Source organism: Misgurnus anguillicaudatus, chromosome 13 (genome assembly GCF_027580225.2).
Source record: "Misgurnus anguillicaudatus chromosome 13, ASM2758022v2, whole genome shotgun sequence".
Taxonomy (NCBI): Eukaryota; Metazoa; Chordata; class Actinopteri; order Cypriniformes; family Cobitidae; genus Misgurnus; species Misgurnus anguillicaudatus.
In genome coordinates this window covers 32473336-32499309 of record NC_073349.2, presented here as the reverse complement: position 1 = coordinate 32499309, position 25974 = coordinate 32473336, and the positions used below count along the sequence as shown (strand labels likewise).

Here is a 25974-nt window from a genome sequence, read left to right as displayed (position 1 = left end):
GGACTAAGATAAGCCCTGTCTGGGAAAAACGTCTCTATGACTGACTTGACAGCCTTGTTTTTACTTTTCTTCCGCCTGTAAACGGCAGATCTCGTCAGTCTGTGGCAGGCTAGTAGGGTTAGGTCCATTTTCACTTGAATACATCACGTTAGCTTTAGGGTTAGGGTTATTCAATATAAAATCTGGTTTGCTCGTTTTAAAACAATAAGAACTTAACATATCAAAACCCTAACAAAAAATCCACCAGGAAATTCAGTGTAGTTTTGTAGCAGATTTCAGTAGTTTATTGAGTCTAAAAACAAAAGAAAAGAAAAAAAAAAACGATAAAAAATGCTGCTGAAGCTGATCAAAGTGAAATTCCAACCCAGAACCGAGACAAACAAAAGAAAAACAACTGTGTTTATGAATGAAACTCCAATCCAGCTTCAGCAGACGCACGTGAGCAGAATGTTCAGGAATCTGTAATACTGTCGCTCGGCCCACACGCATCACATCAGTTAATGTGAGACGTCTATGAATCCACTGACCTTACAGACAGACCGGGTCAAAATCGAGTTAAGGCACACCACTGTTTTATTTACTAGGAAAATAAATAAGTGTACACTGAGCACTGGCTTATGAAGCGGTTGATGTTCGTGCATTATAAAATGTGCAAGAAATCAGTTCATGAGGAAAGCCCCTTAAGACATTCAACGTTTGTTCTGTAGGAAAAAGATCACACCCGTGAGTTCCTCTCTGAAAAACCAACAAAAAGCTAATGAATAAATGAGAAAACAGTAGCGCAGATGATGTTCCTGCAGGTGTGTGTGTTCTACCGAGTCTTCTGATGGTCATTCACAGTCCAAAAGCCAGAGAGAGAAAGAGAGAAAGAAAGAAAGAAAGAGAGAAAGAGAGAGATCATTTCTTCTGCCATCAGAGATTGTGGTTCAAACGTCCTCCACCAGTGGACACCTCAACGACGCGGCCCAGCAAATCGGTTCTCTCCGCTCTGACCGCCACCTCTCCCGGCCCCCATCCCACCTCTGGATGAGGGAGGCCCACGCGCATCTCTGTCACGACCCATTCCGTTTCCTGTAGGGCCTCGAGGACCCCCGGGGCCCCGGCGACCGTCAGACGCTCCTCTAGTTTCTCGCTCTCGGGCCGCTCTGGTCTTCTTCTCTTCAACATTGAGCCGCACTTCTCCACGAAACATGACGGGCTGCGGTACAAAGAAAAACCGTCACAGAGCCTGAACACATACAGCAATGCTTATATTTAATATCTTCATCTGAAACACTTTCTTATTGTTTCTTTCTAGAAGCAGCATTTCAATCAAATTATGACCATGCAAGAGTTCAACGGTTTAATGCAAGCAAACACTGTGAAAAATCTAATCACAGCATGTTTTCCACAAAATAAATGATTATTTTACCTTTATTTTTGTACCAACTTTAGCACATTAATATCTGTCAATATTTACCTATACATCTATATAAACTGCCATTCAAAGGGTCACGTTTTTTTTCATGTTAGATCAATAAACATTTTTAATAAACTCATCCAAACTATGAAATAACAGAAATAATATCAGTACTAAGGCTGCGATGCGATTCATCACAATGCTGATTGATGCAATGACTTTAAATTAAATATTCTCTCTATTTGGTGAGGGCACAAATTCAGGAGATTGTGTTCACATTAACATGTCATAAAATATGATTATAAAGCATATTTGGTGTGCTGTCCTGGGGGGTCCAAGCTCGAAAATATTAGCCCGACCCACGAGTACTGGGGTGGGTTAGAGAAGGGATGCTGCAAAAAAGGCACGGCTACATATAGAGACCTCTTTGTGCTGATTAGTTGGATTGCACGTCCATGCTGCTCCAAAACTTCATTAAAAATTAAGGATGCAACACATTGTAATGCACCGTGACATCGGACTGAATCGAATCGTTGACAATAATCATAATCGAATCATGACTCCAGTGATTTACACTGATTACTACAGATATTGTGCTGTGGCTAAAGAAAATGTATAATACATTTATAAAGAAAATGACAACTTTGTTATATTTTAGAATTTTCCTTCTGGTCTCAAGCGAAGATGATTTTTAACCAACTCTCAAAGAGTTCGTATCTATTCTGGATCTATATTACATCCTATTGGTTCAAACGCGATCCATCGCACCTGCACATGACAAAAATCACGTCACACTCCAGCAAGGAGGACATAGCCAGTGTTGGGGTCGTTATTCAAAAAAAGATGATTTTGACAATGTTGTGATAAGTAGGTTATACTAACTTTGTAACTCGTTACCCCAAACACTGGACATAGGAGACGTGTACACAGAGTTTCTTTTGTTCGTTGTCCTCACAGATTCCTGCAGTTAAGCCTGAATGTACGTTTACATTCTAATAAAGTTTATTGATGACATGTGCCTCTGAAGTTTAACTTGTTGCAACTTTTTGCATTACAACACTTATAGGCAACTAGTCATCATATCTTCCGCTCAATCACATGTTAATGCTCAGAAGTACACATATATAGTTCTTTAATGTACTAAAATGTGTTCATTTTCAATGAGCATATATGTGGCTGAAACGAGTAGCCTAGTGCATCCCAAATTTATTAATGAACATTTTAATATAACATTAAAGTCAATATGGCCTTTAGAAATGTTTCTTTTTTTAAGCAGGTGGGGTAGTGCACAATAGGACCCTGTGGCGTGGCCATAAGCTTTTGTCCTAAATGGCACATTTTCCTTACATTACTTTTATACTTTAAGTAGTTTTGAAACTTTTACACTTTTACTTGAGTAAAAACTTTGAGTTGTCTTTTTAAACCCTAGTATCTATACTTCTACCCAAGTAATGAATGTGAATATTTTTGACACCAGTGCTTAATACATGCCACCAACTCAGTACAACTGACACAAACCTTGGCTCCCAGAATCCTTTGCACCGGCTCAGAGTCATCGAACACCACAAAACCAAAGTTGGGCAGCTTTCCTCCAACACCTTTAGTGTTGATTCTCATCTCCACCACATTCCCAAACGCTGAAGAAAAGCAAACAAACGTCACACAGATACAGAGACTCATCGACAGGATGAAAAGTCAAGACAAGTCTCACTCATGAAGAAGTCCTTAAGTTCGCCCTCATCGATGTCATGAGGAAGATTTCCAACGAAGAGTTGCTGACTGTCTGGATAACGCACAGTCCTGCGGCCGTCCACATCACCGCTGTCCGAGTCGCCGCGGCCTGCACGCACGCGCATGATGGCAGGTTATGGCAGGGCTATTCAAATCGTACCCTGAAGGGCCGGAGCACTGCAGAGCTCAGCTCCAAGCTAATCAAGATCACGATCACTATACAATCACAGGTGGGTAAGATGGTTTATGGTTGGAGCTAAACTATGCAGTGCTCCGGCCCTCCAGGGTAAGACCCGAACAGCCCTGGGTTATGCGGTCTTTGACTGATACACAATCATCACAATATAAAGTGTACTGGTTGTTAACTCACCCTTAAAACCCATAAGCTGTTTTCCACCCTGAGATTCAGAGCCACTGCCATCTGATAAACACAAGAACACCGTCAGCCCTCAAGCCTACAAGACCCAAAACCCTTGCAACCAACATGAACGAGGAGGATCGAGCCATCGTACCAGGTCGGAGTCCTCGCGGAAGAAAGCCCGATCTCTCACGCCTCTGATCTCTGGGTAAAGATGACTGAGCGTCCGGTCTGACCTCCACCCGCGGCTAAGACAGACAGATGGACAGACGGCGTTAATGTTACACAAGGTTTGTTAGGATAGGATAATATTAAAATCTGAAACTTGAGTGAACAAAAACTCTGAATGTTAAGAAAATCACATTTAAAGTCCAAATGAAGTCTGTATACAGGTAAGCATGTCACTAATGAAGGGTTTGTTTTAGCGCTCTCTACTGGTTTACTGCTGTTATGACCTTGTTGACTGAATGGGATAAGCTGTAAGCTTTTACATGAACCAAACTTAAAATGGAAAATCCTCAAGGAACGGTTAACAAAGCAAAGTTTATAGATGGGTTTCTGGCCCATTGTCATAGCAATTTTGCTGCATCCACTAACAAAAATAAAGTTTTGATATATTTACTGTAGGAACTTTACAAAATGTCTCCATGAAACAAAATCTTTACACAATATGAAGAGTTTCGTTGCATTTCGTTGGATGTGCATTCCAATTAATATCAATTCAACTGCAGTTGGTTTGTTTTGATTTAAACCTTCCTAACTTAAAAAATACAGCACCATAAAACAAAATAATAACATGATAACATAATAATAGACATGTTTTGACAAAAAAATTTTAAAAAGGGATTTATCTCGCTTTGCAACGAAACTCTTCATATATTATTGATTTTTAGCATACATGATGAATCTAAACTCCATGCAATGTATTTGATGCTTTTTCTACAAATATACCCGTGCGACTTACGACGGGTTTTGTGGTTCTGGGTCGGGCTGCACAATATTGAGGAAATATTTGATATGCAATTCTGCTACTGCCCGCTACGATAGCAATATGTCTTGCGGTATATGTCTATTAGCTTATTTTTAAATCATTTAAATATGTTATTATCATACTGAAATAAATGGGTAATATATATATTTTTCTGATGTAATTAAATCTAATTCAGGTTAAAAAATACTAGATGCACTGTTCTTTTTAGGCACAAGTTTGTCACTGTCGTTTTGCTCGCTCGTCTCTACTCCTGCAATATTTATTTTTCGCTCTCTGCTTTCAGCGGGCGGCTACACTCTTAGAACGAATGTGTTAAAAACAACAAATTAAAAGCATTGTCCCAGAATCCACCCATCTCTGTGTTATTATTGAAACCACACATTTTGTTTTACTTTTAACACAACTTCATATATTTTAACACAAAATCAACACAAAATGACATAATGTGTTAAAATGACACATACTGTGTTAAAAGCTTAACGCACAAAGATGTGTAAATCTTTTCTAAGAGTGCGTCTGCAGTCTAACCAACAGTATAACAGTATAAGAACAACTTGGTGACTATTTAGTAAGCAGTGTTTCCCACAGATCAGATCATATACTCGTGGTAGTAGCTGATGAAAAATGTCTAATATGCATGTGACAAACAACTAGTGATGTGTGACCATAACCCAATACTTTGATTTATTGAACATTTATATTCATTTCATAAATCCAACCCCCCCCTCCCAAACTCTCTTTGCCTTTTCTTTAGCATTTTACTTGATTTCTTAACATTGTGAGAGGTGTAGAGAGACTATAAACGTGGTAGGTTTATGTAGAAGCAGTAAAAGTGCCTCTCTTTCTATTCCTCTCTTGCAAATTAAAAACTTTAATCCACTCATTATTTCAGATTCAAAAGTCTACCAGCTGTCCCGGTGACGAGTGAATTTACATTACAGCTTTGCACTTTTTTTTATATCTAGAGTCAGCTTACATAAAAACTGTTTGCCCGTTTGAGCTTTAATTACTCGTTCAGTGCAATGGGCTTGACAATAGCATTGTTTATTTGTTATCTCTGTTCTCTCCGAGCAAACATTTTAGATATATAAAGAAATTTCATTAATAATATTATTATAAAACTGGAAGAAAGAAAGTGCCGCGGGTGGTCTTGACTTTATAAAAACAAGAGCCAGTTGTTATCGCCATAGAAACCGGAGGCACGCTTAAGACTGCACATGCGCTTTAGCACGTCAGGGCTGACTGATCGCGATAAGTGATCAATATATAGTGCAGCCCTGGTCAAGGGTCATAATGATTATGAAGAGTTAACAATTAAATTAATTGTGCACTCAACCTGAACACTCGTAGTCTTCATCACGTGTGAAGAGACCGCAGAAGCCCCGGCTGGAGGAAGATTTTTACTGGTCACTGAAGCCCATGAGAACGCCTGTCAATCACATCAGAAACATTTAAAGCATACATACACACACACACACATATATATATATAAAGAATATGTAGTAGTGTTATTGCAAACTTTATCTCTTTATTAATATATTTAATCATTAATTGAATAAAATTATATATAGTTTTTCACTGACTTTTAAACATGTAGTCAATTAACTCTTTCCCCACCAGCATTTTTTAAAAAAGTTGCCTGCAAGCACCAGCATACAGTTACAATACAATTTATTAAATGAAAGAACAGATCCGTTGCTTTCAAACAAAAAACACGTTCATTCTACCTTCATTTGTTTTCTTTTTTACCACCTCTCAAATATGGGTAGGTTTCTTAAAAAATACCAAATTTTAAGCAAAAAGCTGAGATGATGGCGTTTTTCTGAAGGACTTTTAATAGAGATCAGATTCAGAGCGATGATCAAAACATACACAGAGTTTGGACTGTTTGCCCTAAGGAGATACCACCGGGTTTTATAAGTTGGGTAAGAGCGCCACCTGTTGGATAATAGCGGTAATACGGATTGCCAGAAAAACTCGTCATCGGCAGGAAAGCATTTTCTCTTAATTGACGAGATAAAAGAAATTAAAGAGCAACGAGACCTCCTCTAAACATCATTACCTCATAGCATATTTATCACCTTCATATCTATCTGTCTTTCTGTTATCAGACATCCATTATTTATCAAAATATCATCTTTTGTTTGGAGTGGAGTAAAGAATCTCAGATCAACATGGTTGTGAGTAAATTAGGGATGCACCGATCCGATATGCTGGATTGGTGTCGGGGCCGGTTCAGGCTTTTTGGCTGGATTGGGTATCGGACTAACAGGACTGATCCAAATTCAATCCTGTGCATTACACGTGGTTGTTACTGACAAGCGATTAAAAGGACAAAGTATTATTAAAGCACCACAAACGTTTTTATGCACTATATTCAAAGTCTTCACTTGATAGCTTCATGTAAAGAAACAAACGCACATTTAAAGATATTTAAGTTCACAGAAACACTTTACTCACAACTGGGTTAATCCACTGGTGAAATGGACGGATGAAGCGTGTCATTCACACATGATAACTGTAGGTTATTATAAAGATCTGATTTTATAAAGTCTTAGTTAGCTGTTGGATAGATGCAATTCACTACGTGCTGAGCACCTGACGCATCTATTCTCTTTGTGTTTTAACAGTTATGAACTTTCCATTGCAGTGCCAGGATTGCCATGTAAGGATGATTCAAATGCATCAATGCTGCTCACAGGAAGCCCATAAACGTAGTGTGTATATGATTTAGGCGCACCCGGGATGTGCATGAATGACCCGGTCAAGCGCATAATTCCCAAAATAGCCACCTGCACACTAAACCTTTTTTACTGTGACAGTTTAACGCAATTACGGAAAATATATTTAGCCTAGCCTACTTATTTGATCAAACGGACCTATTATGCGTTCTCCTAAAAAATGCCATTTGATTAATAATTACTAATCCTCTTGTAACTTGTTAATCGTTTGAAATTACTGTCTTTTAAAATTTAAAATTATACTAGATGTAGCAGAAAGCTCTATACACATTTAACATTGTGTGTGTGTGTGCGTGCGTGCGTCCGTGTGCAATTCAAATTGTTTAAGAAAATACACAGTAGCAGTAGTATCAGATCAGCAGGTATTGATATCAGCCGATACTCAGAATTCTGGTATTGGAATTGAAAATGGGAAAAATGGTATCGATGCATCCCTAGAGTAAAATCTATTGTCTTCAAACTTTAATTGCCCATATTTTAAAACTGTGGTGAGCAATTAGGTGCAAATTAATTAGTGAATGGTAAATTTCTGTATACCAAAAACAATATAAACAAAGTTGAAATACAATGTGAAATATATTGTTGATGTGAAATAAAATGAGCCATTTCCACCCACCCCTATAATCACTCAGTCAGTCATGAATTTCAAAACTCAATATTAAAGACACACTATGCAGTTATTTTACCTTAATATAACAGCTTCGGAAGCTCGGGGAGGACGCCGCTACCAAAACCAGCAATGCAAGCTTGAGAGAACCGCCCCTGACAAATCTCGCGAGAATCACGACTTGCTTTACGGCATTCACACACGTTAGGCTTGTTCGACTTCGTGTGGCGCTGCAAGAACCGACCGCCGGATGACGTCAAAGTACCGCGAGAATGATCCGAGATGGCACTTTGACGTCATCCGGCGGTCGGTTCTTGCAGCGCTGCATGAAGTCTATCAAGCCCATAACAACAACTGCACATGCAAATTTGAGACGTGAGGCTAAACGATTTAAAAGTTAAGAGCGCGTTCGGAAGAGAGTAGGAAAAGGAAAAGAGAATCTGACAGCGTTAGGAACCAGAAAAGAATCCCACTCGGTCAGGTTTTTACTCGTTGGCGTGAGCTAAAAGACAGCACTGGATGAGATGTTGATCTGGCGATCTTGTTGATGGACTAGTAAGTAAATCTCTCATTTGTTAACTTGTTTGCGGTCTATGTTGTATGTTGTTGCGCTTGCTTGTAGTATGTCATGCGATTATCATGACAACAGTTGTCAATATCTCACATAATTATCAGGACATAAATAAGCCTAGAGGTTGTAAATAGTGTAAACATGCACCTATTATGATAAATAGCAATAATCATGTATAGTGACATTATAACGAACAACGTTATCAAATAATGCAACGTACATAATTAACTTTGTCATGGCATTTTGTAATGTTTAATTGTGATTTAGCTGCATTCATGTAAAAACATTATAAGCTAGCAAACGCGATACTTTATTATTATATGCACTTTACACTTGTAATAAACTTCTTATTATCCTATTACCATCATCTGTAGTTTAGTAGTAGACTATGCAGTAGCCTAATATTTGTATGAAATTGTGAAACAGTACCTGGGGCCTCATTTATAAAACTTTGCGTAGGATTTGCGTCAGAAGTGGCGTACGGATGAAACATAGGACGGGCGTACGCACAGAAATATTCGGATTTATAAAACCGTGCGCACGCACATCCTACGCATTTTTCCCTTAATAAATCACAATCAATTCTAAATGTAGCGCAGCTTTTGCGGCTTCATGACACGCCCATAGTTGCCCATAAATTGTCCGTGAAACGCCCACAAGTTAATATGCATTGATTGCGAAATCATGGCAAACACATAGAGGAAATAAAAAAAAACGTAAATTCACTCAATGTGAAGAAGAAGTTATCGTTGGCGAGGGGGAAAAGAGGAGAAAAACGTTGTTTGGAGGGCACAGTGTGGGCATTACGCATTGTGATGGGGCATTTTATTTCCATTCATTTAATTGCATCTGACAAGCTACAGATGTCGGTAATAATCGACATGGAAATGGGACATTGTTCAGCGCAAATGTAATTTCTTGTTGCTTCCTGAATGGTTGAGACATACGCCATACATTGTTTTATCAAAAATAAAACACACTAAAGGCATATGCATGAATACCATAATTTCGTAGATTATGAAGATATGGTTTACTATGAAAACAACTTTCCCCAGTGGACAATTAATACATCTATCTATTTATTTATCTATCTATCTATCTAACTATATATCTCCTTAATTATCTATCTATCTGTCTATGTAATTGCATCTATATCTGCTCCACCAGACGGACACATTGACGAGAATATCAGTTTTGTACATTATTTCGTTCTGTTAACTATATTCTTTATGAGGATGAATTGCACAACATTCCAATATTATTGCAGAACATATTTCACTTTTCTTTTAGCAAATATGTGTTCATTTGAATTTTTGTTGTAATTTTCGATTTATTTATTTATTTTGTTTCACTGCTGATCAATCAAACGGGTGTTCGTGTAGGCTGTTAATTGTAAGACTTGCTTTGTGAAGTCTTCATGTTATTTATGAGAGGTAGTGTTGTCATTTTTACATTCACTTTCACGTGTTTCTTCCATCTGCCGTAGTTGTCGCCATTTCTCATTTCACCCATTTTTGTGCGTACGCCTGGGTCAGAGCTTGCGTGACGGACAGCACATTTTCCCGTCAAGTTTGCTTTTTATAAATAACAACTATTGCGTAGAGAGTGGCGTACGCCTTCTTTTGTGCGTACGCAACGTTTATAAATGAGGCCCCTGGTCATTATCTTTGGAGTACTAGAGTGGGAAATTACGACAGTTGCAAGTATTCTCCAGCGACTCTAGGGGTCACTGTTTGACAAAAACGCCGAATTGCATAGAGCGGCTTTAAGTACAAATGATTTATCACCATCAATAAAAGCCCAAGACTAACAGCCTTCGTTTACCTTTGGAGGTTCAGGGGTCTGAGGGGGTGGAGTCGGGGTGGGGACTGGGGTGGAGCGTTTCTCCTCCTCAAAAGGTTTCTCATCATCTTCAGGCTCTGCTTCAGACACGTGCAGTTCTGCTTCTGTGTTGAGCTCCACCTCTGGTGCCTGACTGGCCTGCGCTTCAGACTGGGATTCTGGCTCCGCCTCTGGCACCGCCTCCTCCTGCTGCTCCTCAACACCATTACTGTAAAAGACGTCCACATTAGGGCTGTGATGGTTTGGATTTTTCTTCTTACCGCGGTGAAGCATCACCTGGACATGATGCGCTCAAATTAATGCTTCATGTTTAAGAAGGTTGCGGCCATGACAGTGTTTTTGTGTATTTAATTGAACATTTTCTGTAGACACCAAGTACTGAAACGAGCTGATTATTGTAAATTATGATTAAACAATGATGTTTGTCTATAGTTCATATCATACACTATATGCACTTCTGTAACTTTCACCAGCAAAATAAATAAATAACGAAAAATAATGAAAAAGTGCGGTGATGACGATGACCCCAGCACCGGGGTAGGCATCTCATTACTGCGGTGATGCAGTGACGTGGTTATCGACACATCCATAGTCCACATATCAGAATTCGATCTAATCTCCTTTTTTGTGGCAGTTTAAAGGGAGCCCTTGCATCCATCATGTAACCAGATTTAAGATCAGGATTAAGTTTGACTAGTCTTAGTCTGACTTTAGAGTGTTCCTCTATTCAGAGAACTACATTAGGAGACAACACTGAAAAATCTGGCCCAATTAATTGCTGATCATTTGCCAGGAATTCCTTTCTGCTGTGTTCTCAGCTTTGATACTTGTAGATTTCATTTCATTGCTACCAGGTCACAGTTCGAGTAAGCTCAGTCTACAAATCAAGCACATTAACAAGCAGGAACAGAGCTGAAGCCAAGTTAGGGTTTAGAGTTCATGCGTTTTCAAGGGTTTCTTAAAAGATGTGGTGGTCAACGCAAGAGAACGAGTGAATGTTTCAAAGGGATTTGGTGTCTGGTTGTAAGGAAAATCATGATGATGTCATCATCAGATTTCTAGCTGCTCAGGTGTGTTGATACCTGACAGGTGGCGGCTCATAGAAGGTGGTGCTAGTGGGCCGGTCCTGGGTGGGTTCAGGTGAGGCACGGGTCTCTGCTTGTTCTTCCTCGACATCCTCTTCCTCTGACTCTGAACACAATGTACATTTGTGTATGAAAACGCTAAACATCACATCTGGAAACATGCAGAGGACTAGTATGGCAAACATTAATTAGATGGAGAGTTTATAGGATGACAGTGAACAGGAATAGGCTGTCTATTAGCGATGTAGAAGGCGGTTACTTTCAAAAGCTACCGATATGGCCGCATAATTAATCGAAAAACTAATCATGATTACAATTATGGGTAAAACAATTACACAAAACACCAAAATTACAGCTCATTTGTGCTCATTTCTTTGTGTTTCGCCGTTATGTTTGGACACCAAATTCAGCAATGAATCAGAGATTTTAAAAAGAATAAGTTGATGTTTCCTTTAGCCATTCATTTTATTACTAACAACATAACTCTCATAATTATTTGAAGAGTTTCATTGCAAAACGAGATAACTCCGTTTTTTTAATTGTTCAGAAATCTCGTTTTTTGGTTGTGCATTCCAATTAACATCAATGCAACTGCAGTTGGTTTGTTTTGATTTAAAACTTCATAACTTAAAAAATACAGCTAAGTAGCACCATAAAACAAAATAATAACATGATAACATAATAATAAACATGTTTTGACAAAAATGTAAAAAAATGGATTTATCTCGTTTTGCAACGAAACTCTTCATTTGTTGTTTAGATTATATTATTTAGTTCTGGATGTTTAGAATTTACTATGCAGCTGCTTCACAAGAAATTATAAAAACATTCAAAACGTCAATGTAAAATCTATTTATTACCAATAATAATATTAAGATGAATAATCAAATTCCCTGTAAGATGTTCCTGTACAACTAAAATTCTACTAACGGTAGGACACACAAACAAACTTTAAGTGTTCATTTGTAGCAGAGATGTGTGTGTTGATTAATATTTTTTACACAACCTAATTTAAATATATTTTAAATGATAGAGCCAATGCCAAAAAGCGTTAGGTTGTGCCCCACTCTCCCCTACTTAAGAAATGTTTGCATGTGTATATACACACTTTTATATATATATAAAATGTGTGTGTATACATTCACTACTGTGAAAAAGTCTTAGGCCACCATGCTAACACGAGATTTGTTGTTTTTGCAATTGTATAGTGATCATATATAATAATCTCTCAGGTCCTTTGTTAGAATACAAGCAGAAAATACAGGAAATGTGTATGTAGTGTTAAAAACAGTATAAAAGTATTTAAGGTAAACTCCACTTTCTCTTGATCAATAGCAGGCAGCTGCAGAATCTCTTAAACCTAAATAAAATTAAATCCTAATTTCTAATTCTAATCGAATTACTTCAGGACTTCAATCTCCTCAAAAAAGCTCAAGATGTGTTTAGTGCCAAGAGAGGTCACACTAAATACTAACTGATGTTTAAAGAAGACATTTAATTCTCAAACATTATTTCGTTTTTAATTTTGTGTACATATTTTCTGTTTGTATCTTAAGAAAGAGTGAAAAAATAAATATGGATGGACATTAAAACTTTGCTAAAACAACAAAGCTGGTGATGGTGGCCTAATACTTTTGCACAGTAGGGCCTACTGTGTATTTTTTAATTAAAATAATACATGTATGTGTGTGTATTTATATATAAATAATTTTATTATACAAACAAATAGTTTATTCTGCAAATGATTAGTTGCGAGTAATCATTGTGCAGCCCTACCGTCAATCATTACTATAAGCTTAGGGCGGTGTTAGCGTCCTCTGTAAATTTCTGATGGGTGTTCGGGACGTTTCTGGGTGATGACCTTTGACCAGCGGGTGTGTAGACACCACACTCTGGTGAAGGCAGCAATACCAATGGTGAAAATGGCTTATAAAGCACGAAACAAAAATAAACCCGCTGGCGAGCACATGTTCTGTTTAACTGGTTTGTGTCATTCTACTACTACAACTAAAAGTAAATCTTAACAAAATAATTTCTGAACTAAGAATCAAAATCACTGTCTAAGACTTGGAAATAGTGTCATTTTAGTAAATTGTGATTGTAACTAAATTGGGTGCTAAACGTTTACATATATGCGTCAGAAATATTTTCATGTGCCTCTAGTGGTTTTCTGCCCAAGGAGCCACGTGTGAATGTTGTGTTTATTAACTGAACTGAAAATCCTGTAGAAATCAATCAGTCGACAGATATTTATTAATGAATCAAATAATTATCAAATGCATTTTAGAGTTGTACCTGCCAGTTCAGCCTCAGAGTCTCCAAACACCTCCTCCTCATAACGAAAGATGTCATTGTGCACATAGAACTTATTGACAGCTGAGCCCTGACACACAAACACAATAAAAATCTATAAACCCATCAGAAAATGAGTGAACCAAACCGTCCTCATGTCAAACCTTTCATTCATCCAGATACAATCAACATCGATATAACACTCATTGTACTTCTGCAATGCGACGACATATTAAAGAAAATAAAAATGTACGACTGGAATAAGGAAACATCAGATATGAGGAGTGTCTATTCCTGATAAAAGTGTGTTCTCACCTCGGGAGCGAGTACAAATGTCTGCATAAACCTCCTCATGGGACGCCCGCCGTTGGAGAGCTCACCCATCACTTGGACCACGACACCTTCACCGAGAGTCGCGTGGGCATCCACATGTCGTATCTTGGTGTGACACTCGCTAAATTGCAGCGACATCACTTTCTTATGGATTTCCTGCAGACATGCAGAACACAAGCAACCTTACCGACTTGTGATTAAAATGATTGTAGCAGATAAACGTCACAAACAGCCACGAGTGTAGAAACAGAGAAACCCTTACTGCCTGACCATAAACCGCATCCTCTGGCTTTCCACTGCTGTCTACACCTCCATGAACATATGAGGAGTTTCTCCCATAAAACCTGACCAACACAAATACACAACTGTGTTAAACCTGACCAACACACACACACCCACACAAACACTATGAAACTCACCTGTGCAGGTAATCAGGTGCTTTGTTGAGAAGTGTGTAGTACTGCCTCACAAACTCGCGTCCTACGAGTAGAGGACTGGGCTTCTCCATCACCATCTCTTTTACTCACACACACACACAAACACACACTCTCTCTCTCACACACACACAAACACACTGACACAACAGAACATGAGAACATTCATCATGAAATAATCATTTCTCACACAGATCCATCTGAAAGACATATAAATGGATCAACAGACAGACAGGTGGATGAAGTGACAGATGACGGACGGACAGACAAGTGGGTGGGTGGAGTGATGGATGACGGACGGACGGACGGACAGGCAGGTGAAATTGGGTGGCGTAATAAAGAAACAAACAAACAGTGATGAGTGGCAGATGTACAAAGTCAATCGATGAAAATGTATTTAAATGATAGACCTGAGCTGCGTGTTGTGCACGTGCGCTCAGCACATAGACAATAGCGCTCACTCGCGCGTACTTTAGCTTTAGCTTCGTGCTAACGGCGGTGAAATAAACTCACACGAATGTGACAGAAATCCTCAATACACGCAGCGATGTCACTTCGCACGCGCACTCCAAAGCAAGCGATAAGCGCTCACCTCTTTATTTATCCACTAAAAGCGACCGAGACCAACCCAACCGAACCGAACCACACATTCAGACGCGTGCGCGTCCACTGTCTTCCCAATGCACGCGCACGTACGTGGGTCAACCGCTTGTGACGCACAAGGGCGCGGAAAAATCACGTCAAGCGGTCAAGTTATTTTGGTTATGTCGTATTTACGAGATGAACGCGCATGAATGCAACCACAAAGTCGTAAACACGAGTGGGAAACTCGAGATTTACGGCTTGGTCAACTGCGTGCAAATAAGAAATGCAAGCAAGCACATGAAGATGTTTATAAGGAGAAAGAATCAACGAAGGTAAACTCCTCATTACTGGAAGGCTAAGTTAACGTTACTTAGTAAATGTTGGGATGTATAAATCTAAGTTTAGTGGTAATACAAATTGTTGTAATCTGTTGCATGAAATATAAACAGCTCACAGTACAAATAATTCAACACCAATACAAAAGTTTTAATTAATTAATTCAAAATATAAATGTCATAAGCCAATAACAAGTTGAAAAATATAAACTACTGTAGGTCGTGGAGTTTTCAAAATTAAAAAGTCATCAGCTGACATCTCCGGGCCAATGAGCTTCAAAAGTTGCCTTTTTATAACGCATTTATCAAAATGATAAAATTTGAATTCATATGTAAAGACAAAACTTGTCTTGAACATTTGTTAAATACAGAGCTTATTTTTTGCATTAATCTAATGACTATGGGGAAAATAAATGGGCTTTTTGCGAGGGAAGAAGTGTCCCGCTAACTGGGTTGGCCTTACAAAAAATACGCCAACCAACCCTGCTCAAATTCATATTTAACATTAAAGTATACTGTGACTTCATAAATTAATACATAAAAAATGAAAAGCAAAACACACTTGGTGGGCATTCTTTGTTCTTCGTTTTCTTTAAGTAGAGTTAAAAACTTTGCTGTATTTTTGTGTAAAAGAGGGTGCATCTTGCGCTCACAAAAGTGACTTGAACGCACCTGACGTCATAAACGAACCCAGAAGAACTCGGAGTCAGACGCAGCATAAAAAGTGTATTTATTTGTTATATAAATATAGGATTTATTGGATAATAATGTTTTAGAAAACTTGATTCCTAAACATGCTTTCATCCAAAACATGTATTATATGTAAATCTTATTCACACTGATCCCACTATAGGACTAAATTCAGTCGACTTAAAAGTTTGCGTTTTTCAGATCATTGTGAATTTGGCACAATAATAATATATGAGTGACAATATAAAAGGTATTTTACTGAATGAACATCTGAAATTGAGTTTTGGAAAGTAAATACAGACAGACACATCATCGGGCACTAAAAAGAAGCGTAAGCTTCCTAAAGAGACTTATTTTACAATTGCAAATGACCTACATTTTTATAATTCAGTCCTTTAAATTAAGTTAAAAGCTTAGAATTTTAATGCAGAAAATGCTCTTCTGCAATCTCACATGATCACATACGCACGGCATTGTAGAGAAAATTGCAAGGCAAATAGAAATGACTGAGGACTGTGTTGCTTTTAGATAAATGTTTTATATGTACTTGATCCATAAATGCATATTTTTGAAATATCCCCACTGTTTTGAAGAATGAATTACTAAATAAAACTACACACACACATATAACCGATTTCTGAGGTTACGGACAAAATATGTCATGCATTCAAAAATCATCTTTAGGTTAAAATATACATTCATAACAACAAAAAATACAAACAAATTAAATCTAAAGACAATCTGTATACTCGGGGCTTAATTAATTTTTAGCAAAAGCTTTCAGCGCATTCTGTCTTTTCCGGCGCTTACTGATGATGTTTTAATGTCTAATTTTGAATCAGTAATGTGAATTATGATAAGGTGTTTCTGAGGATTGTTGCTAGATGACAGACGTCCTCATCAGTCTCTGAGAGTCTGTGTGTCTGTATCCTCTGTGATCTGTCTGATGTCTTGAAGTAGGTCAGAAAAAGATGGCCGTCCATGAGGTCTCTGGAAACAAACACACATACGCTCAACAAACACATTTACAATTGACAGAGACTTTTCTTCAAAGTGACTTGCATTCAAATGCTTATGAGAATGGGATAATGGCATGAAGAATCTATTTTGCTTTCATTTTTGGACATCACTACAATGAAAAGATACTGAAAGTTTCTTACTTCAAAAATTCCTTCTTATCCCATCTTCTACTTTCTTCACATTGTAAAGAACACACATTATTACACTACAAATATATTGAGTTGGGTTAACACATGGATGCGTAAACATTGGACAGAACTGCCATTGGGTTATAACCCAACCAGTTGTTGGGTAACAACAACCCAACATAGTTTTATTTATAACTCAACAGTTGGTTCTGTCCAATATTTACCCAACCAAGGGTTAACCCAACTCAATGTTTTTTCGAGTGTATACATTTCAATCTAGCTACCTTGTCAACCTCTCTTCGACGTTTACTTCACCTAACTGTATCTGTGTCGGTATTTTGTTGTGTCTTACTGTTACCATGTAATAGCGTTTGTCAATCCATTGTGACTTACTGTGAGGAGTCTTGAAGGAGGCGCACCCAAACATGTCAGTAAACATTTTATGTTATGTAATCATGACCCCTTGAACTATGAAATGTAAGTTAAACTTGACTTGAACCTCATGCCAGCATTTGTACATGATGTTGTAGATGGGTCCAGATGCTCTGTGAGGTCTGTAGAGACGTCCACCCTGAGTCACCTCCTCCACCACCTCCACATTAGAGCGGTTTTCAAAGGGAATCTTACCCTCCGAGAAGACTTCCCACATCAGCACACCTGTACACACACACACACAAATTACTCTTACGCAATAACATGAAAAGTATTAAAATACAAATACTAAGAAATGGACAGGATAGATGAAGGGGAAAGTAAAAAAAACAGACTTCTTCATTCGCTAACGTGCTCTCTTGGACTCCTTTAAGACGATCTTATAAGACCACATCTATTACTTTTAGCAACGGGCCACGGTTTACACGTACACAAACTGACACGTGACCTCACCAAATGACCAGACGTCTGACTTGTTGCTGAACTTGTTGAAATGAAGAACTTCAGGTGGAGACCATTTCACCGGGAACCTGGAGCCCGTGGAGCTGGTGTACTGATTGTCTAAAACATGTCTGCAGGACAACATGTACACATCTCAAGAGAAAGTTCTTTTCACGTTTAAAACGACACATCGCAAGGTGTTAGATGGAAACTCTGACCTGGTCATGCCAAAGTCACACACTTTTACAACACTCCTCTCATTCACCAGACAGTTACGTGCGGCCTGAGGACAACAAACAAAACACATTCAATCCCCACGCTAACTTCAGTTCGCTGTATTTACTTTGCTGTGATGATGAATGTGTAATGTTTGGTTTTGATTCAGCAATGACATCAATTCAATGCATTTCAGAGCACAAACCAGAATTTACATTGAACATGAACTAAATTTACTGGCAATAAATACATACAGAAACTAAATGTGTATTTAAATCTGAATCCTTGTATATTATTGTTCATTATATGGGTTACTGATATAAATAGTTCACTTTCATGGCCATGAAATGAAAAGGTTGAGAAGTTACCATTCTGGATATACACTATACAGAACCATTACAAGGTTAGGAAGAACCAGGATATTATTTAACATAACTAAAACAGGAACTAGTGTGACACTAAAATATTTGTTCACCTAAACATTTAAAATGAACCTTTATTTGACTTGGCTTTCTTCTTTTATAGCCAAACACAGTGTGAGTTATATCTAATAATATACTGACTCTTTTTAGCTTTATATTGGCTTGAAAGCCATTTAATATCTGCATGGATTCATTTCTTTTATGGATGGATACACTTTTTCATGTACCTCTGACTGTATTTGGCTGAAAGGAGAAAATCTTCTGAAGTAAATTATGGGCTAATTTTTATATTTAGGCGAATTCTTCCGTTTGCTGTGACTATATTCACAATATAGCACAACCTTACAAAAATAATATACAAAATGCTAAAAAAAAATGATGAGAGCACAAGTAACTATTTTGTTAAAGGAAAACACCACCATTTTTTCAATATTTTACTATGTTCTTTTCTCAACTTAGACAAATGAATACATCCCCATCTTGTCTCAATGCGTACTTAACCCGCTGGTTAATGTGTTAGCATTTAGCCTAGCCCCATTCATTCCTTAGGATCCAAACAGAGAAGAATTTAGAAGCCACCAAACACTTCCATGTTTTCTCTATTTAAAGACTATGACATGATTAGTTACACGAGTAAGTATGGTGGCACAAAATAAAACATGCAGATTTTTTTAAGCAAATAAAAATGAGAACTATATTGTATGGCGGAACTACAGAAGAGCACTTCGGTTGCAGCACTTTGGGCGCAGTAACATCATCACTCCTGACTCTCGCTCAAACTTCTATCAATATTACTGCGCCTAAGGTCTGAAGTGCTGCAAACTAAGTGCTCTTCCGCCAGGGGTGTCCGGGGTTTAATGCGCTACTTTCACTTCCTGTTAATTGGCATGTTTATTTTCGACATGCGGCAGCGCAACACATTCATTAAAAACAAACATTACAAATATTAACCCTCCCTGGGGTCACGGTGCAAACTTTTTATTTTTCAATCACATGCGCAAAGAGACTTGGATTACACTGCTGATTTTTGACATACAGATATGATTTATATATCATTTAAAATGTTAACGTTTTTTGTGTCCACTCCCAATAAAAACTAAATTTTGTGCTTTTTGCAAAATTAAAAAAATTAACATGATGTGTGTTCTGTTCTTTCAACCCTCCCTCCCTCAGTGAAGTCCTTTCAGAAACACGGCAGGAAAATGAAATGTGGACTGTCAATGGTTACAATCAGCTCTGTGTCTCCATCATATATCAAAATATCTCCTTTTGTGTTCGTCAAAATAAAATAAAAAACGTATGTTGTTTATAAGGGTGAGTAAATTATTACAGAATTCTTATTTTCGGGTGAACTATCCCTTTAACAGACAGTAAATCAGATGTGAGAAATACAGTAAAAAGGTTTCAAATTCACCCTTACATTATGTTTACATCTAGTAATGCATGCAGTTAGGAATATTTATCTAATGTGGGGTAATGTGAAATAGGCCTAATCAGAGCTCATAAGATTCATTCATTCTTTTTTGATACATGGTTACACATGGTTTTCTTTCATGGACTATGGACCCCCTAAAGTAGCCTTGGCCACCCCATTAAAATAATTCCAACACTGCCGCCATACAATAAAGTTCTCGTTTTTTATCTGCTTAAAAAAATCACCAATATTTATTTTTTGCCAAGCGTAAGTGCACGCATTGAATAAAGATAGGTATGTAATAATTTGTCTAAGTTGAGGTAAGAACAAAATATTGAAAAACGCTGGTGTTTTCCCTGTAAATGCAGTCTTGTTCCTCTGCTGAAAGATGTAGTCCTGACAGGTGAACCGTACAGAATATTGCTCTATATGTTAAAATAATATCTGTGCTATAGAGATGAAACTGATGTGAGAACTGTAAAATCATTTTTGTAATGGATTGGCTGACCAGGTCTCTGTGTATGAATTTGTTTTCCTCCAAGTATTCCATCCCTTCACAGACGTCCTGACACATGAAAAGCAGCGTCATGTTGTCCAGGGTTCTGCTGTGCTGCCTCAGGAAGTGAATCAAACAGCCGTTCTCCATAAACTCCGTCACAATGCAGATGGGCCGCCGGGTGACACACACACCATACAGTTGAACAAGTTTAGGGTGACACATTCGCCTACACAAACAAATACACACACATATAGATGTAACGTATCTTACACAGTTACACAATTATACAACAACACACAACTGTTCTACTCAGAAGTTATTCTAGTTTTAAAGCTCATGAGATGGTAAAGCACCATATACTGCATGCGTTTATTTACATGAAAGCAATACTTCATCCAAAATGATAATTCTCTTATTATTTTCTCACCTTCATGTTGTTACAAACCTCTCTGTTTTGATGAACACGAAGGAAGATATTTTGAGGAATGTTTGAGGGAAAAGAATACTATGGAAGTGAATGGGGCTCATAATCAGTTTGGTTACAAACATCCCTCAAAATATCTTTGAAGATACACATTTATACAATTTTCATTTTTGGGTGAACTATCCCTTTAAGATTTAGGGGTGAATTAGAGCGTTCTGGAAAATTAAGTCTTTCTCACATGGTTCACAAAATTCATGTAATCTGATCAAATGTAAATGAGTATACACCACCGAAAATACAGAATAGGTGCCACCAGATTTTTCTGATTGGATATCACTCTTATGAAAGCAATACTTCATTCTTTTGGGAATTTAAATCAATTCAACACATAAACCCTTGCAGATTTCCTTAATGACATTTACAGTGAGATCAGCTAAAGTTGCGTGTGCTCGACGGCTCGCATGTCTGACCCATCGCCGGTTCATCAAGTAGGACCAGTTACACAAGAAGTATCTTTATGAAGCTTAAAACTCTTTGCACAGGAAGTCAAGCACTTTCCTTTCACACAAACATACACATGCAGAAGGTCTTTCTCACCCACCCACCCACTCGCTAACCACATTTTCCAGTTTCTCAACAAACTTTCCATTTACTTAATGTGCCTTTCTTACGTCATGATCTTGGCTTCTTCTATAAAGTCGTCTTCACTCATGGCTCCTTCTCTGATGGTTTTAATGGCCACTTTATGCTGGGCTCTCCATTTGCCCAGTCTGACCACTCCAAACTGACCGCTGCCCAGTTCCTTCATGAAGGTCAGTTCAGATGGATTGATCTCCCATTTATCTACACACAACAATAACCAGAGATACATGACAGATCGTTTAGGAGGGTTTCACGTAAAGGGTGAGAAGCCTGAGGCGCAGTGTGTGCTATATAACACAGATGAAGAGCTAGCTTCTAGATCTTCATGCAAATACACTTATACTGGCACGAGTGATTGTGGTCAATTAGATATTTAGACATAATCATTAATAGGAAATGATGGATTACGTCCATCTTTATACAGTCACTGCTTGTTGCTGTTCATTTAAAGTGCTGAATGTTACAATGCGTTTGCATGGTTGTCTGACCTGGACTAAATCCAGCTGTTGCCGGGAGGCATTTTCCCAACGGCCCGACCGGATATCGCAGTCGTGCCACCAGCCCTGCTCACACAAACACATTTCATTATTTAAGAGGACAGACGAGAGACACGAAGCAGAATTAAGAGCAGAATTAATCCGAGTACCTGCCGAATTGTGTTTGTGGTAGTTTATGAGTTCTGGGACCGAACAGAACAGATAACTTTCTGCCAGGTAAAAGCACCCTGCGTCTGTCTTCTTTATTTGGTAGTGCTTAACCTCCCCTTTACCTAAACTGATGGGTTAATCAATCAATCAATCAATCATTAAATTGTGATCATTTCTGTGGAGAGAAAATTGTACCCCTGTGAATAAAGAGATACGGTGTAGTTGCCGGGCTGACTGGAGCTCCTGACAATAAATCCTCCATCCTTCCCCTTAAACACACACACAGATACAAAACATCAGATGATGAAGATGATGATGATGATGATTATTGATGCATAGGTGGATGACTGATTGTAATTTTCACCTCTTGTCTAAGTAAATGTTCTGCTTCAGCTCTGTTGATGTTCTTACAGTACCAGCTAACCAGGAGAACCAGCATCACACACACACACACACACACACACACAATACTTTAATTAACTTGAGAAGAACTGATTACATTTCTAAGGTTAAAGAGAATTACAGATGGTACTCACTTGTTGGCCTCTATAGTGCCGCTCTCTGTTACATAGTTGCTGGGAATAAAACCCTTGTTCCTGAGAGAGAAAGAGAGAGAGATATTATCATTATATTATGAGACTTTAGCCTGGATGCTTTTAAGGGGCTATATGTAAAAATGTTTATGTTTGAATCACTTTTTATTTCTAATCAAAGTATCATAAACCTCCTTATCAACATTTGCACACACACAAACACACACCCATGCTTGTCTTCAGCTCTCCACCACAGCTGGTCCTGTTTGTGAAGTATAGTATACTCTTCTCCATGATGAAGCGTCAGGTCTGAACTCTCTGTGGCTGTGAAGTCGTACATCGCTACCACCTTCATCATCCCTTTGCCGTCATCATCATCATCAGGAGGGGAGTGAGGCAGCTTCTTCTGAGACAACTGAGACTGAACGGAAAGTGAAATTGACAAAAACATATTTCATCATACTAATAAAAAAACAAAAAAATAGTTTGCTTAGAGGCAATAAAGCTGGTCGATGTTTTCATTTAACACATAATGCCAATTAAACACAAAGCTGATGTTACACAGATGGGGCTCAAGTTTAGTCCCAGACTATAATGCATATTTGAGCTGTATTAACTGAAAACAGCTTGCGCTGACATATCTGAACATCAGTGCTGTTGTTTTGTCTTAAGATGTGCACCAGTATTATTGTTTTTTTGTAAGGTATGTTTGTAAGAACTACATAAATCTCCTAATATTACTAAGGGCTAAACCCTGTCCGGAAACGGCCCTTCAAAATAACCCACTACTGTACATTACAGTAATAAGAATCAGGAAGAAAATGCGCTTCCCATAAATAAAATCTGTACTGCTAACATAATAACAATAAAGATTTTTTAAGTGAAACGATACACAAATGCAGACAGACACGAATACGGTCAGATATTAAGAGACACACTCAGAACGAAAGAATGAAGAAAGGACCGAGTACCGTACAGACGGATCCTGGACATCTGCTGCTATTCACATCCACACGTGTGCTGCTCCTGAGAGAGATAATATAACGCTCATTAGTCGCTCACTGATGTCTCATTGACGTACAGCAGGCCGACTCCGACTGGATCTTACCTGGTCTGCACAGCACAGCAGCAACAACAGAAGATCGACTGACTGGACTGATCTAGATGAGATCAGACACAACATTAAAGTTCATAAGGATGTCTGTATTTATCCTCACTACACATTTAATGAGCGTACAGTAATTCATCTTCAAGGGCGTAAGTGTGAGATGTGACCTGCTGCTACACAACTTTCTGAAAGAGACATGTTGAAATAGTGGCTTAGATTGATTGTCTACGTAGCACAATAATGTACAACAAGGTAAAGTTTGTCAGATTTAGGGTTAATCCTTAATCATAAACTAACCACTAACATAGATTTCTGTGATCAAGTCATGATTAAATGGTTTCAGGTGAAATAAAAGAACTGAACATATACAAAAACGTGGCGTTTATTGTTTAAATAAAGATGGAAGGGTTGCCTACAGCTTACATACCAACAAGCAAAAAGACACACATCTATACACACAATGAATATATAGCTGACATTTCTTACTTTCCGGGAAGTTTATTTTTCATTTAAATCTTAAACTCAAAGAAGAGGAATAACACTTAATGCCCGTTTCAAAAATCTAAAAAAATTCATACCAGCAAGCCTTGACCACTGTCCAAAATAATCAGATCAGTAAGCTTTTAACTATAAACATTGCCTATTAGTTAATGCAAGTTTTAAACAATGCATCATGTAAGGTTTTTTTGCATATGTGCTGTTTGTGCCTATTTTGTTAATGAATATAATTAATGACATCATTTCATTTTTAATATTTCTAAAGATCTGAAATACTGATAAATAAGTTAAATCTTCCATCAGTCAATAGTTTGAGAAATAATGTCTGTTTACTCACTGGAGTGAATCATTTTACTGCGATAAATCCCTCCTGATGCTGAACACTGTGTGTGTGTGCGTGTGTGTGTTAATGTGAGAAGAAAGACAGGTGACGTAGTTCACACACACTTCCGTCACAGGATGTCAGCATGAAGAAAATGTAAAGATACAAACGCACATACACATTCAAGACTGTTATTTGTGGAGTTATCATACGATGCACTTATTTTATATAAAAACATATTTACTAAACTCCTAAAAGAAACCTGTTGAAATGTTTTAGACTCCACGAGCTGAGAAACACCAAACTCATCTGAGCGCTACATGAGATATCTGCTCGAGACTGTAATCTGACTAGAAATGGAGAACACTGAATGTAGCCTACATGAAATTGAAGTGTTTTGCAAACGAGCGTAGAAGAGATTCAAGAGGAAATCAGATATATCATTAAACCGACAGATGGCCGCTGCGATTCACGTGCACTGGACTCTTTTAAGTTTGTGGTAAACCCGAACACAAGGCTCACACAACACAACAGTAATGGTGGTTTTTAAATAAATGAATATAAGACGTGGATTAAGATACAGTGTTGACCAGTAGTTAACTAGAAGTAGTGAACCCTGTAGGAACCGTGATATTTAGCGAGTGAAGAGCACACTGTCAAAAAATGTTTGCTGCCTTAAAATGTTTTTGTTTAATCAACTCAGATTTATAAGTCATTTCCACTACAACTTATTTTAAGTTATAACAACAATATTATGGAGACAATATAATAGGGTCAGTCTCGATTTTTTTAGTCTGGAGGTTTAGGCCTTTAATCTGCTGGAATTAAGTTTTTTAGGGTTAGGGATGGAAATTTTTGCAGTTCATGGTAAACAACTGTGCACTAAAGCATATACTATCTGCCAAGTACTGACATTGTTATTCACGTGTCAAAGTTGTGCAAAATTAGGTGAAGGGCCCTAAAATATAATTAATTTTTTCATGTCATCAGGATATTGTTGTAAATTGAAGTGTTTACTACACATTGTTATGTGTGTGTCTTGAGTTTTATAGTCAAGTTGAATACTAACACTCTGTATGAAAATATTTACATTTACACACTACGGTGCAACACAACTTCACTATCCTACTTGGGACTGCAACCATTACACCGACCAGCACAGCCGAAACCCTTGGTGTAGTCTTTGATGACCATAGCTGACCTTCACTGAACAAGACAACGTGGCCTTGCTCTT

At 37.9% G+C, this 25974-nt stretch overlaps 2 protein-coding genes across 4 annotated transcripts; both read right to left on the bottom strand.

Moving 5' to 3' along the window:
* Positions 1-258: 258 nt before the first annotated feature.
* On the bottom strand, positions 259-15106 carry g3bp2b (G3BP stress granule assembly factor 2b). 2 transcript variants are annotated; one of them, XM_055189506.2, is made up of 13 exons: positions 14795-15106; positions 14370-14524; positions 14213-14294; positions 13933-14106; positions 13621-13708; positions 11323-11431; positions 10223-10448; positions 5816-5908; positions 3643-3736; positions 3501-3551; positions 3111-3239; positions 2918-3036; positions 259-1198 (listed from the first exon to the last, which is right to left on the bottom strand). In XM_055189506.2, exons 2-13 carry the CDS (start codon positions 14462-14464, stop codon positions 953-955), a joined length of 1506 nt encoding a protein of 501 aa, XP_055045481.1. In that variant the 5' UTR covers positions 14465-14524; positions 14795-15106; the 3' UTR covers positions 259-952. The 2 variants fall into 2 exon arrangements, with proteins under 2 accessions (XP_055045481.1, XP_073731770.1); XM_073875669.1 differs by having other exon boundaries at positions 14370-14525; positions 14900-15106.
* A 929-nt stretch (positions 15107-16035) lies between these two features.
* txk (TXK tyrosine kinase) lies at positions 16036-24910 on the bottom strand. Of its 2 annotated transcripts, XM_055189497.2 has the most exons (15): positions 24756-24910; positions 23921-23972; positions 23784-23838; positions 23040-23233; positions 22816-22875; positions 22644-22698; positions 22475-22548; positions 22279-22406; positions 22121-22195; positions 21662-21833; positions 20576-20792; positions 18234-18298; positions 18028-18146; positions 17642-17799; positions 16036-16984 (listed from the first exon to the last, which is right to left on the bottom strand). In XM_055189497.2, exons 1-15 carry the CDS (start codon positions 24766-24768, stop codon positions 16895-16897), a joined length of 1527 nt encoding a protein of 508 aa, XP_055045472.2. In that variant the 5' UTR covers positions 24769-24910; the 3' UTR covers positions 16036-16894. The 2 variants fall into 2 exon arrangements, with proteins under 2 accessions (XP_055045472.2, XP_055045473.1); XM_055189498.2 differs by lacking the exon at positions 24756-24910 and having other exon boundaries at positions 16037-16984; positions 23789-23838; positions 23921-23957.
* Between the last annotated feature and the right edge of the window lie 1064 nt (positions 24911-25974).

Bases quoted from the DNA above. Each gene is read 5' to 3' on its own strand.
- txk (XM_055189497.2), bottom strand. The intron at 22,699-22,815 runs GTGAGTACCATC...TCTCCTGGTTAG, and splicing joins GGCACTATAGAGGCCAACAA to CTGGTACTGTAAGAACATCA. The intron at 18,147-18,233 runs GTCAGAGTTTCC...GTTGTCCTGCAG, and splicing joins TGTGACTTTGGCATGACCAG to ACATGTTTTAGACAATCAGT.
- g3bp2b (XM_055189506.2), bottom strand. From the start codon at position 14,464: ATGGTGATGGAGAAGCCCAGTCCTCTACTCGTAGGACGCGAGTTTGTG. The intron at 14,295-14,369 runs GTGAGTTTCATA...TGTGTTGGTCAG, and splicing joins GCACCTGATTACCTGCACAG to GTTTTATGGGAGAAACTCCT. The intron at 3,037-3,110 runs GTGAGACTTGTC...GCTTTTCTTCAG, and splicing joins ACTTAAGGACTTCTTCATGA to CGTTTGGGAATGTGGTGGAG.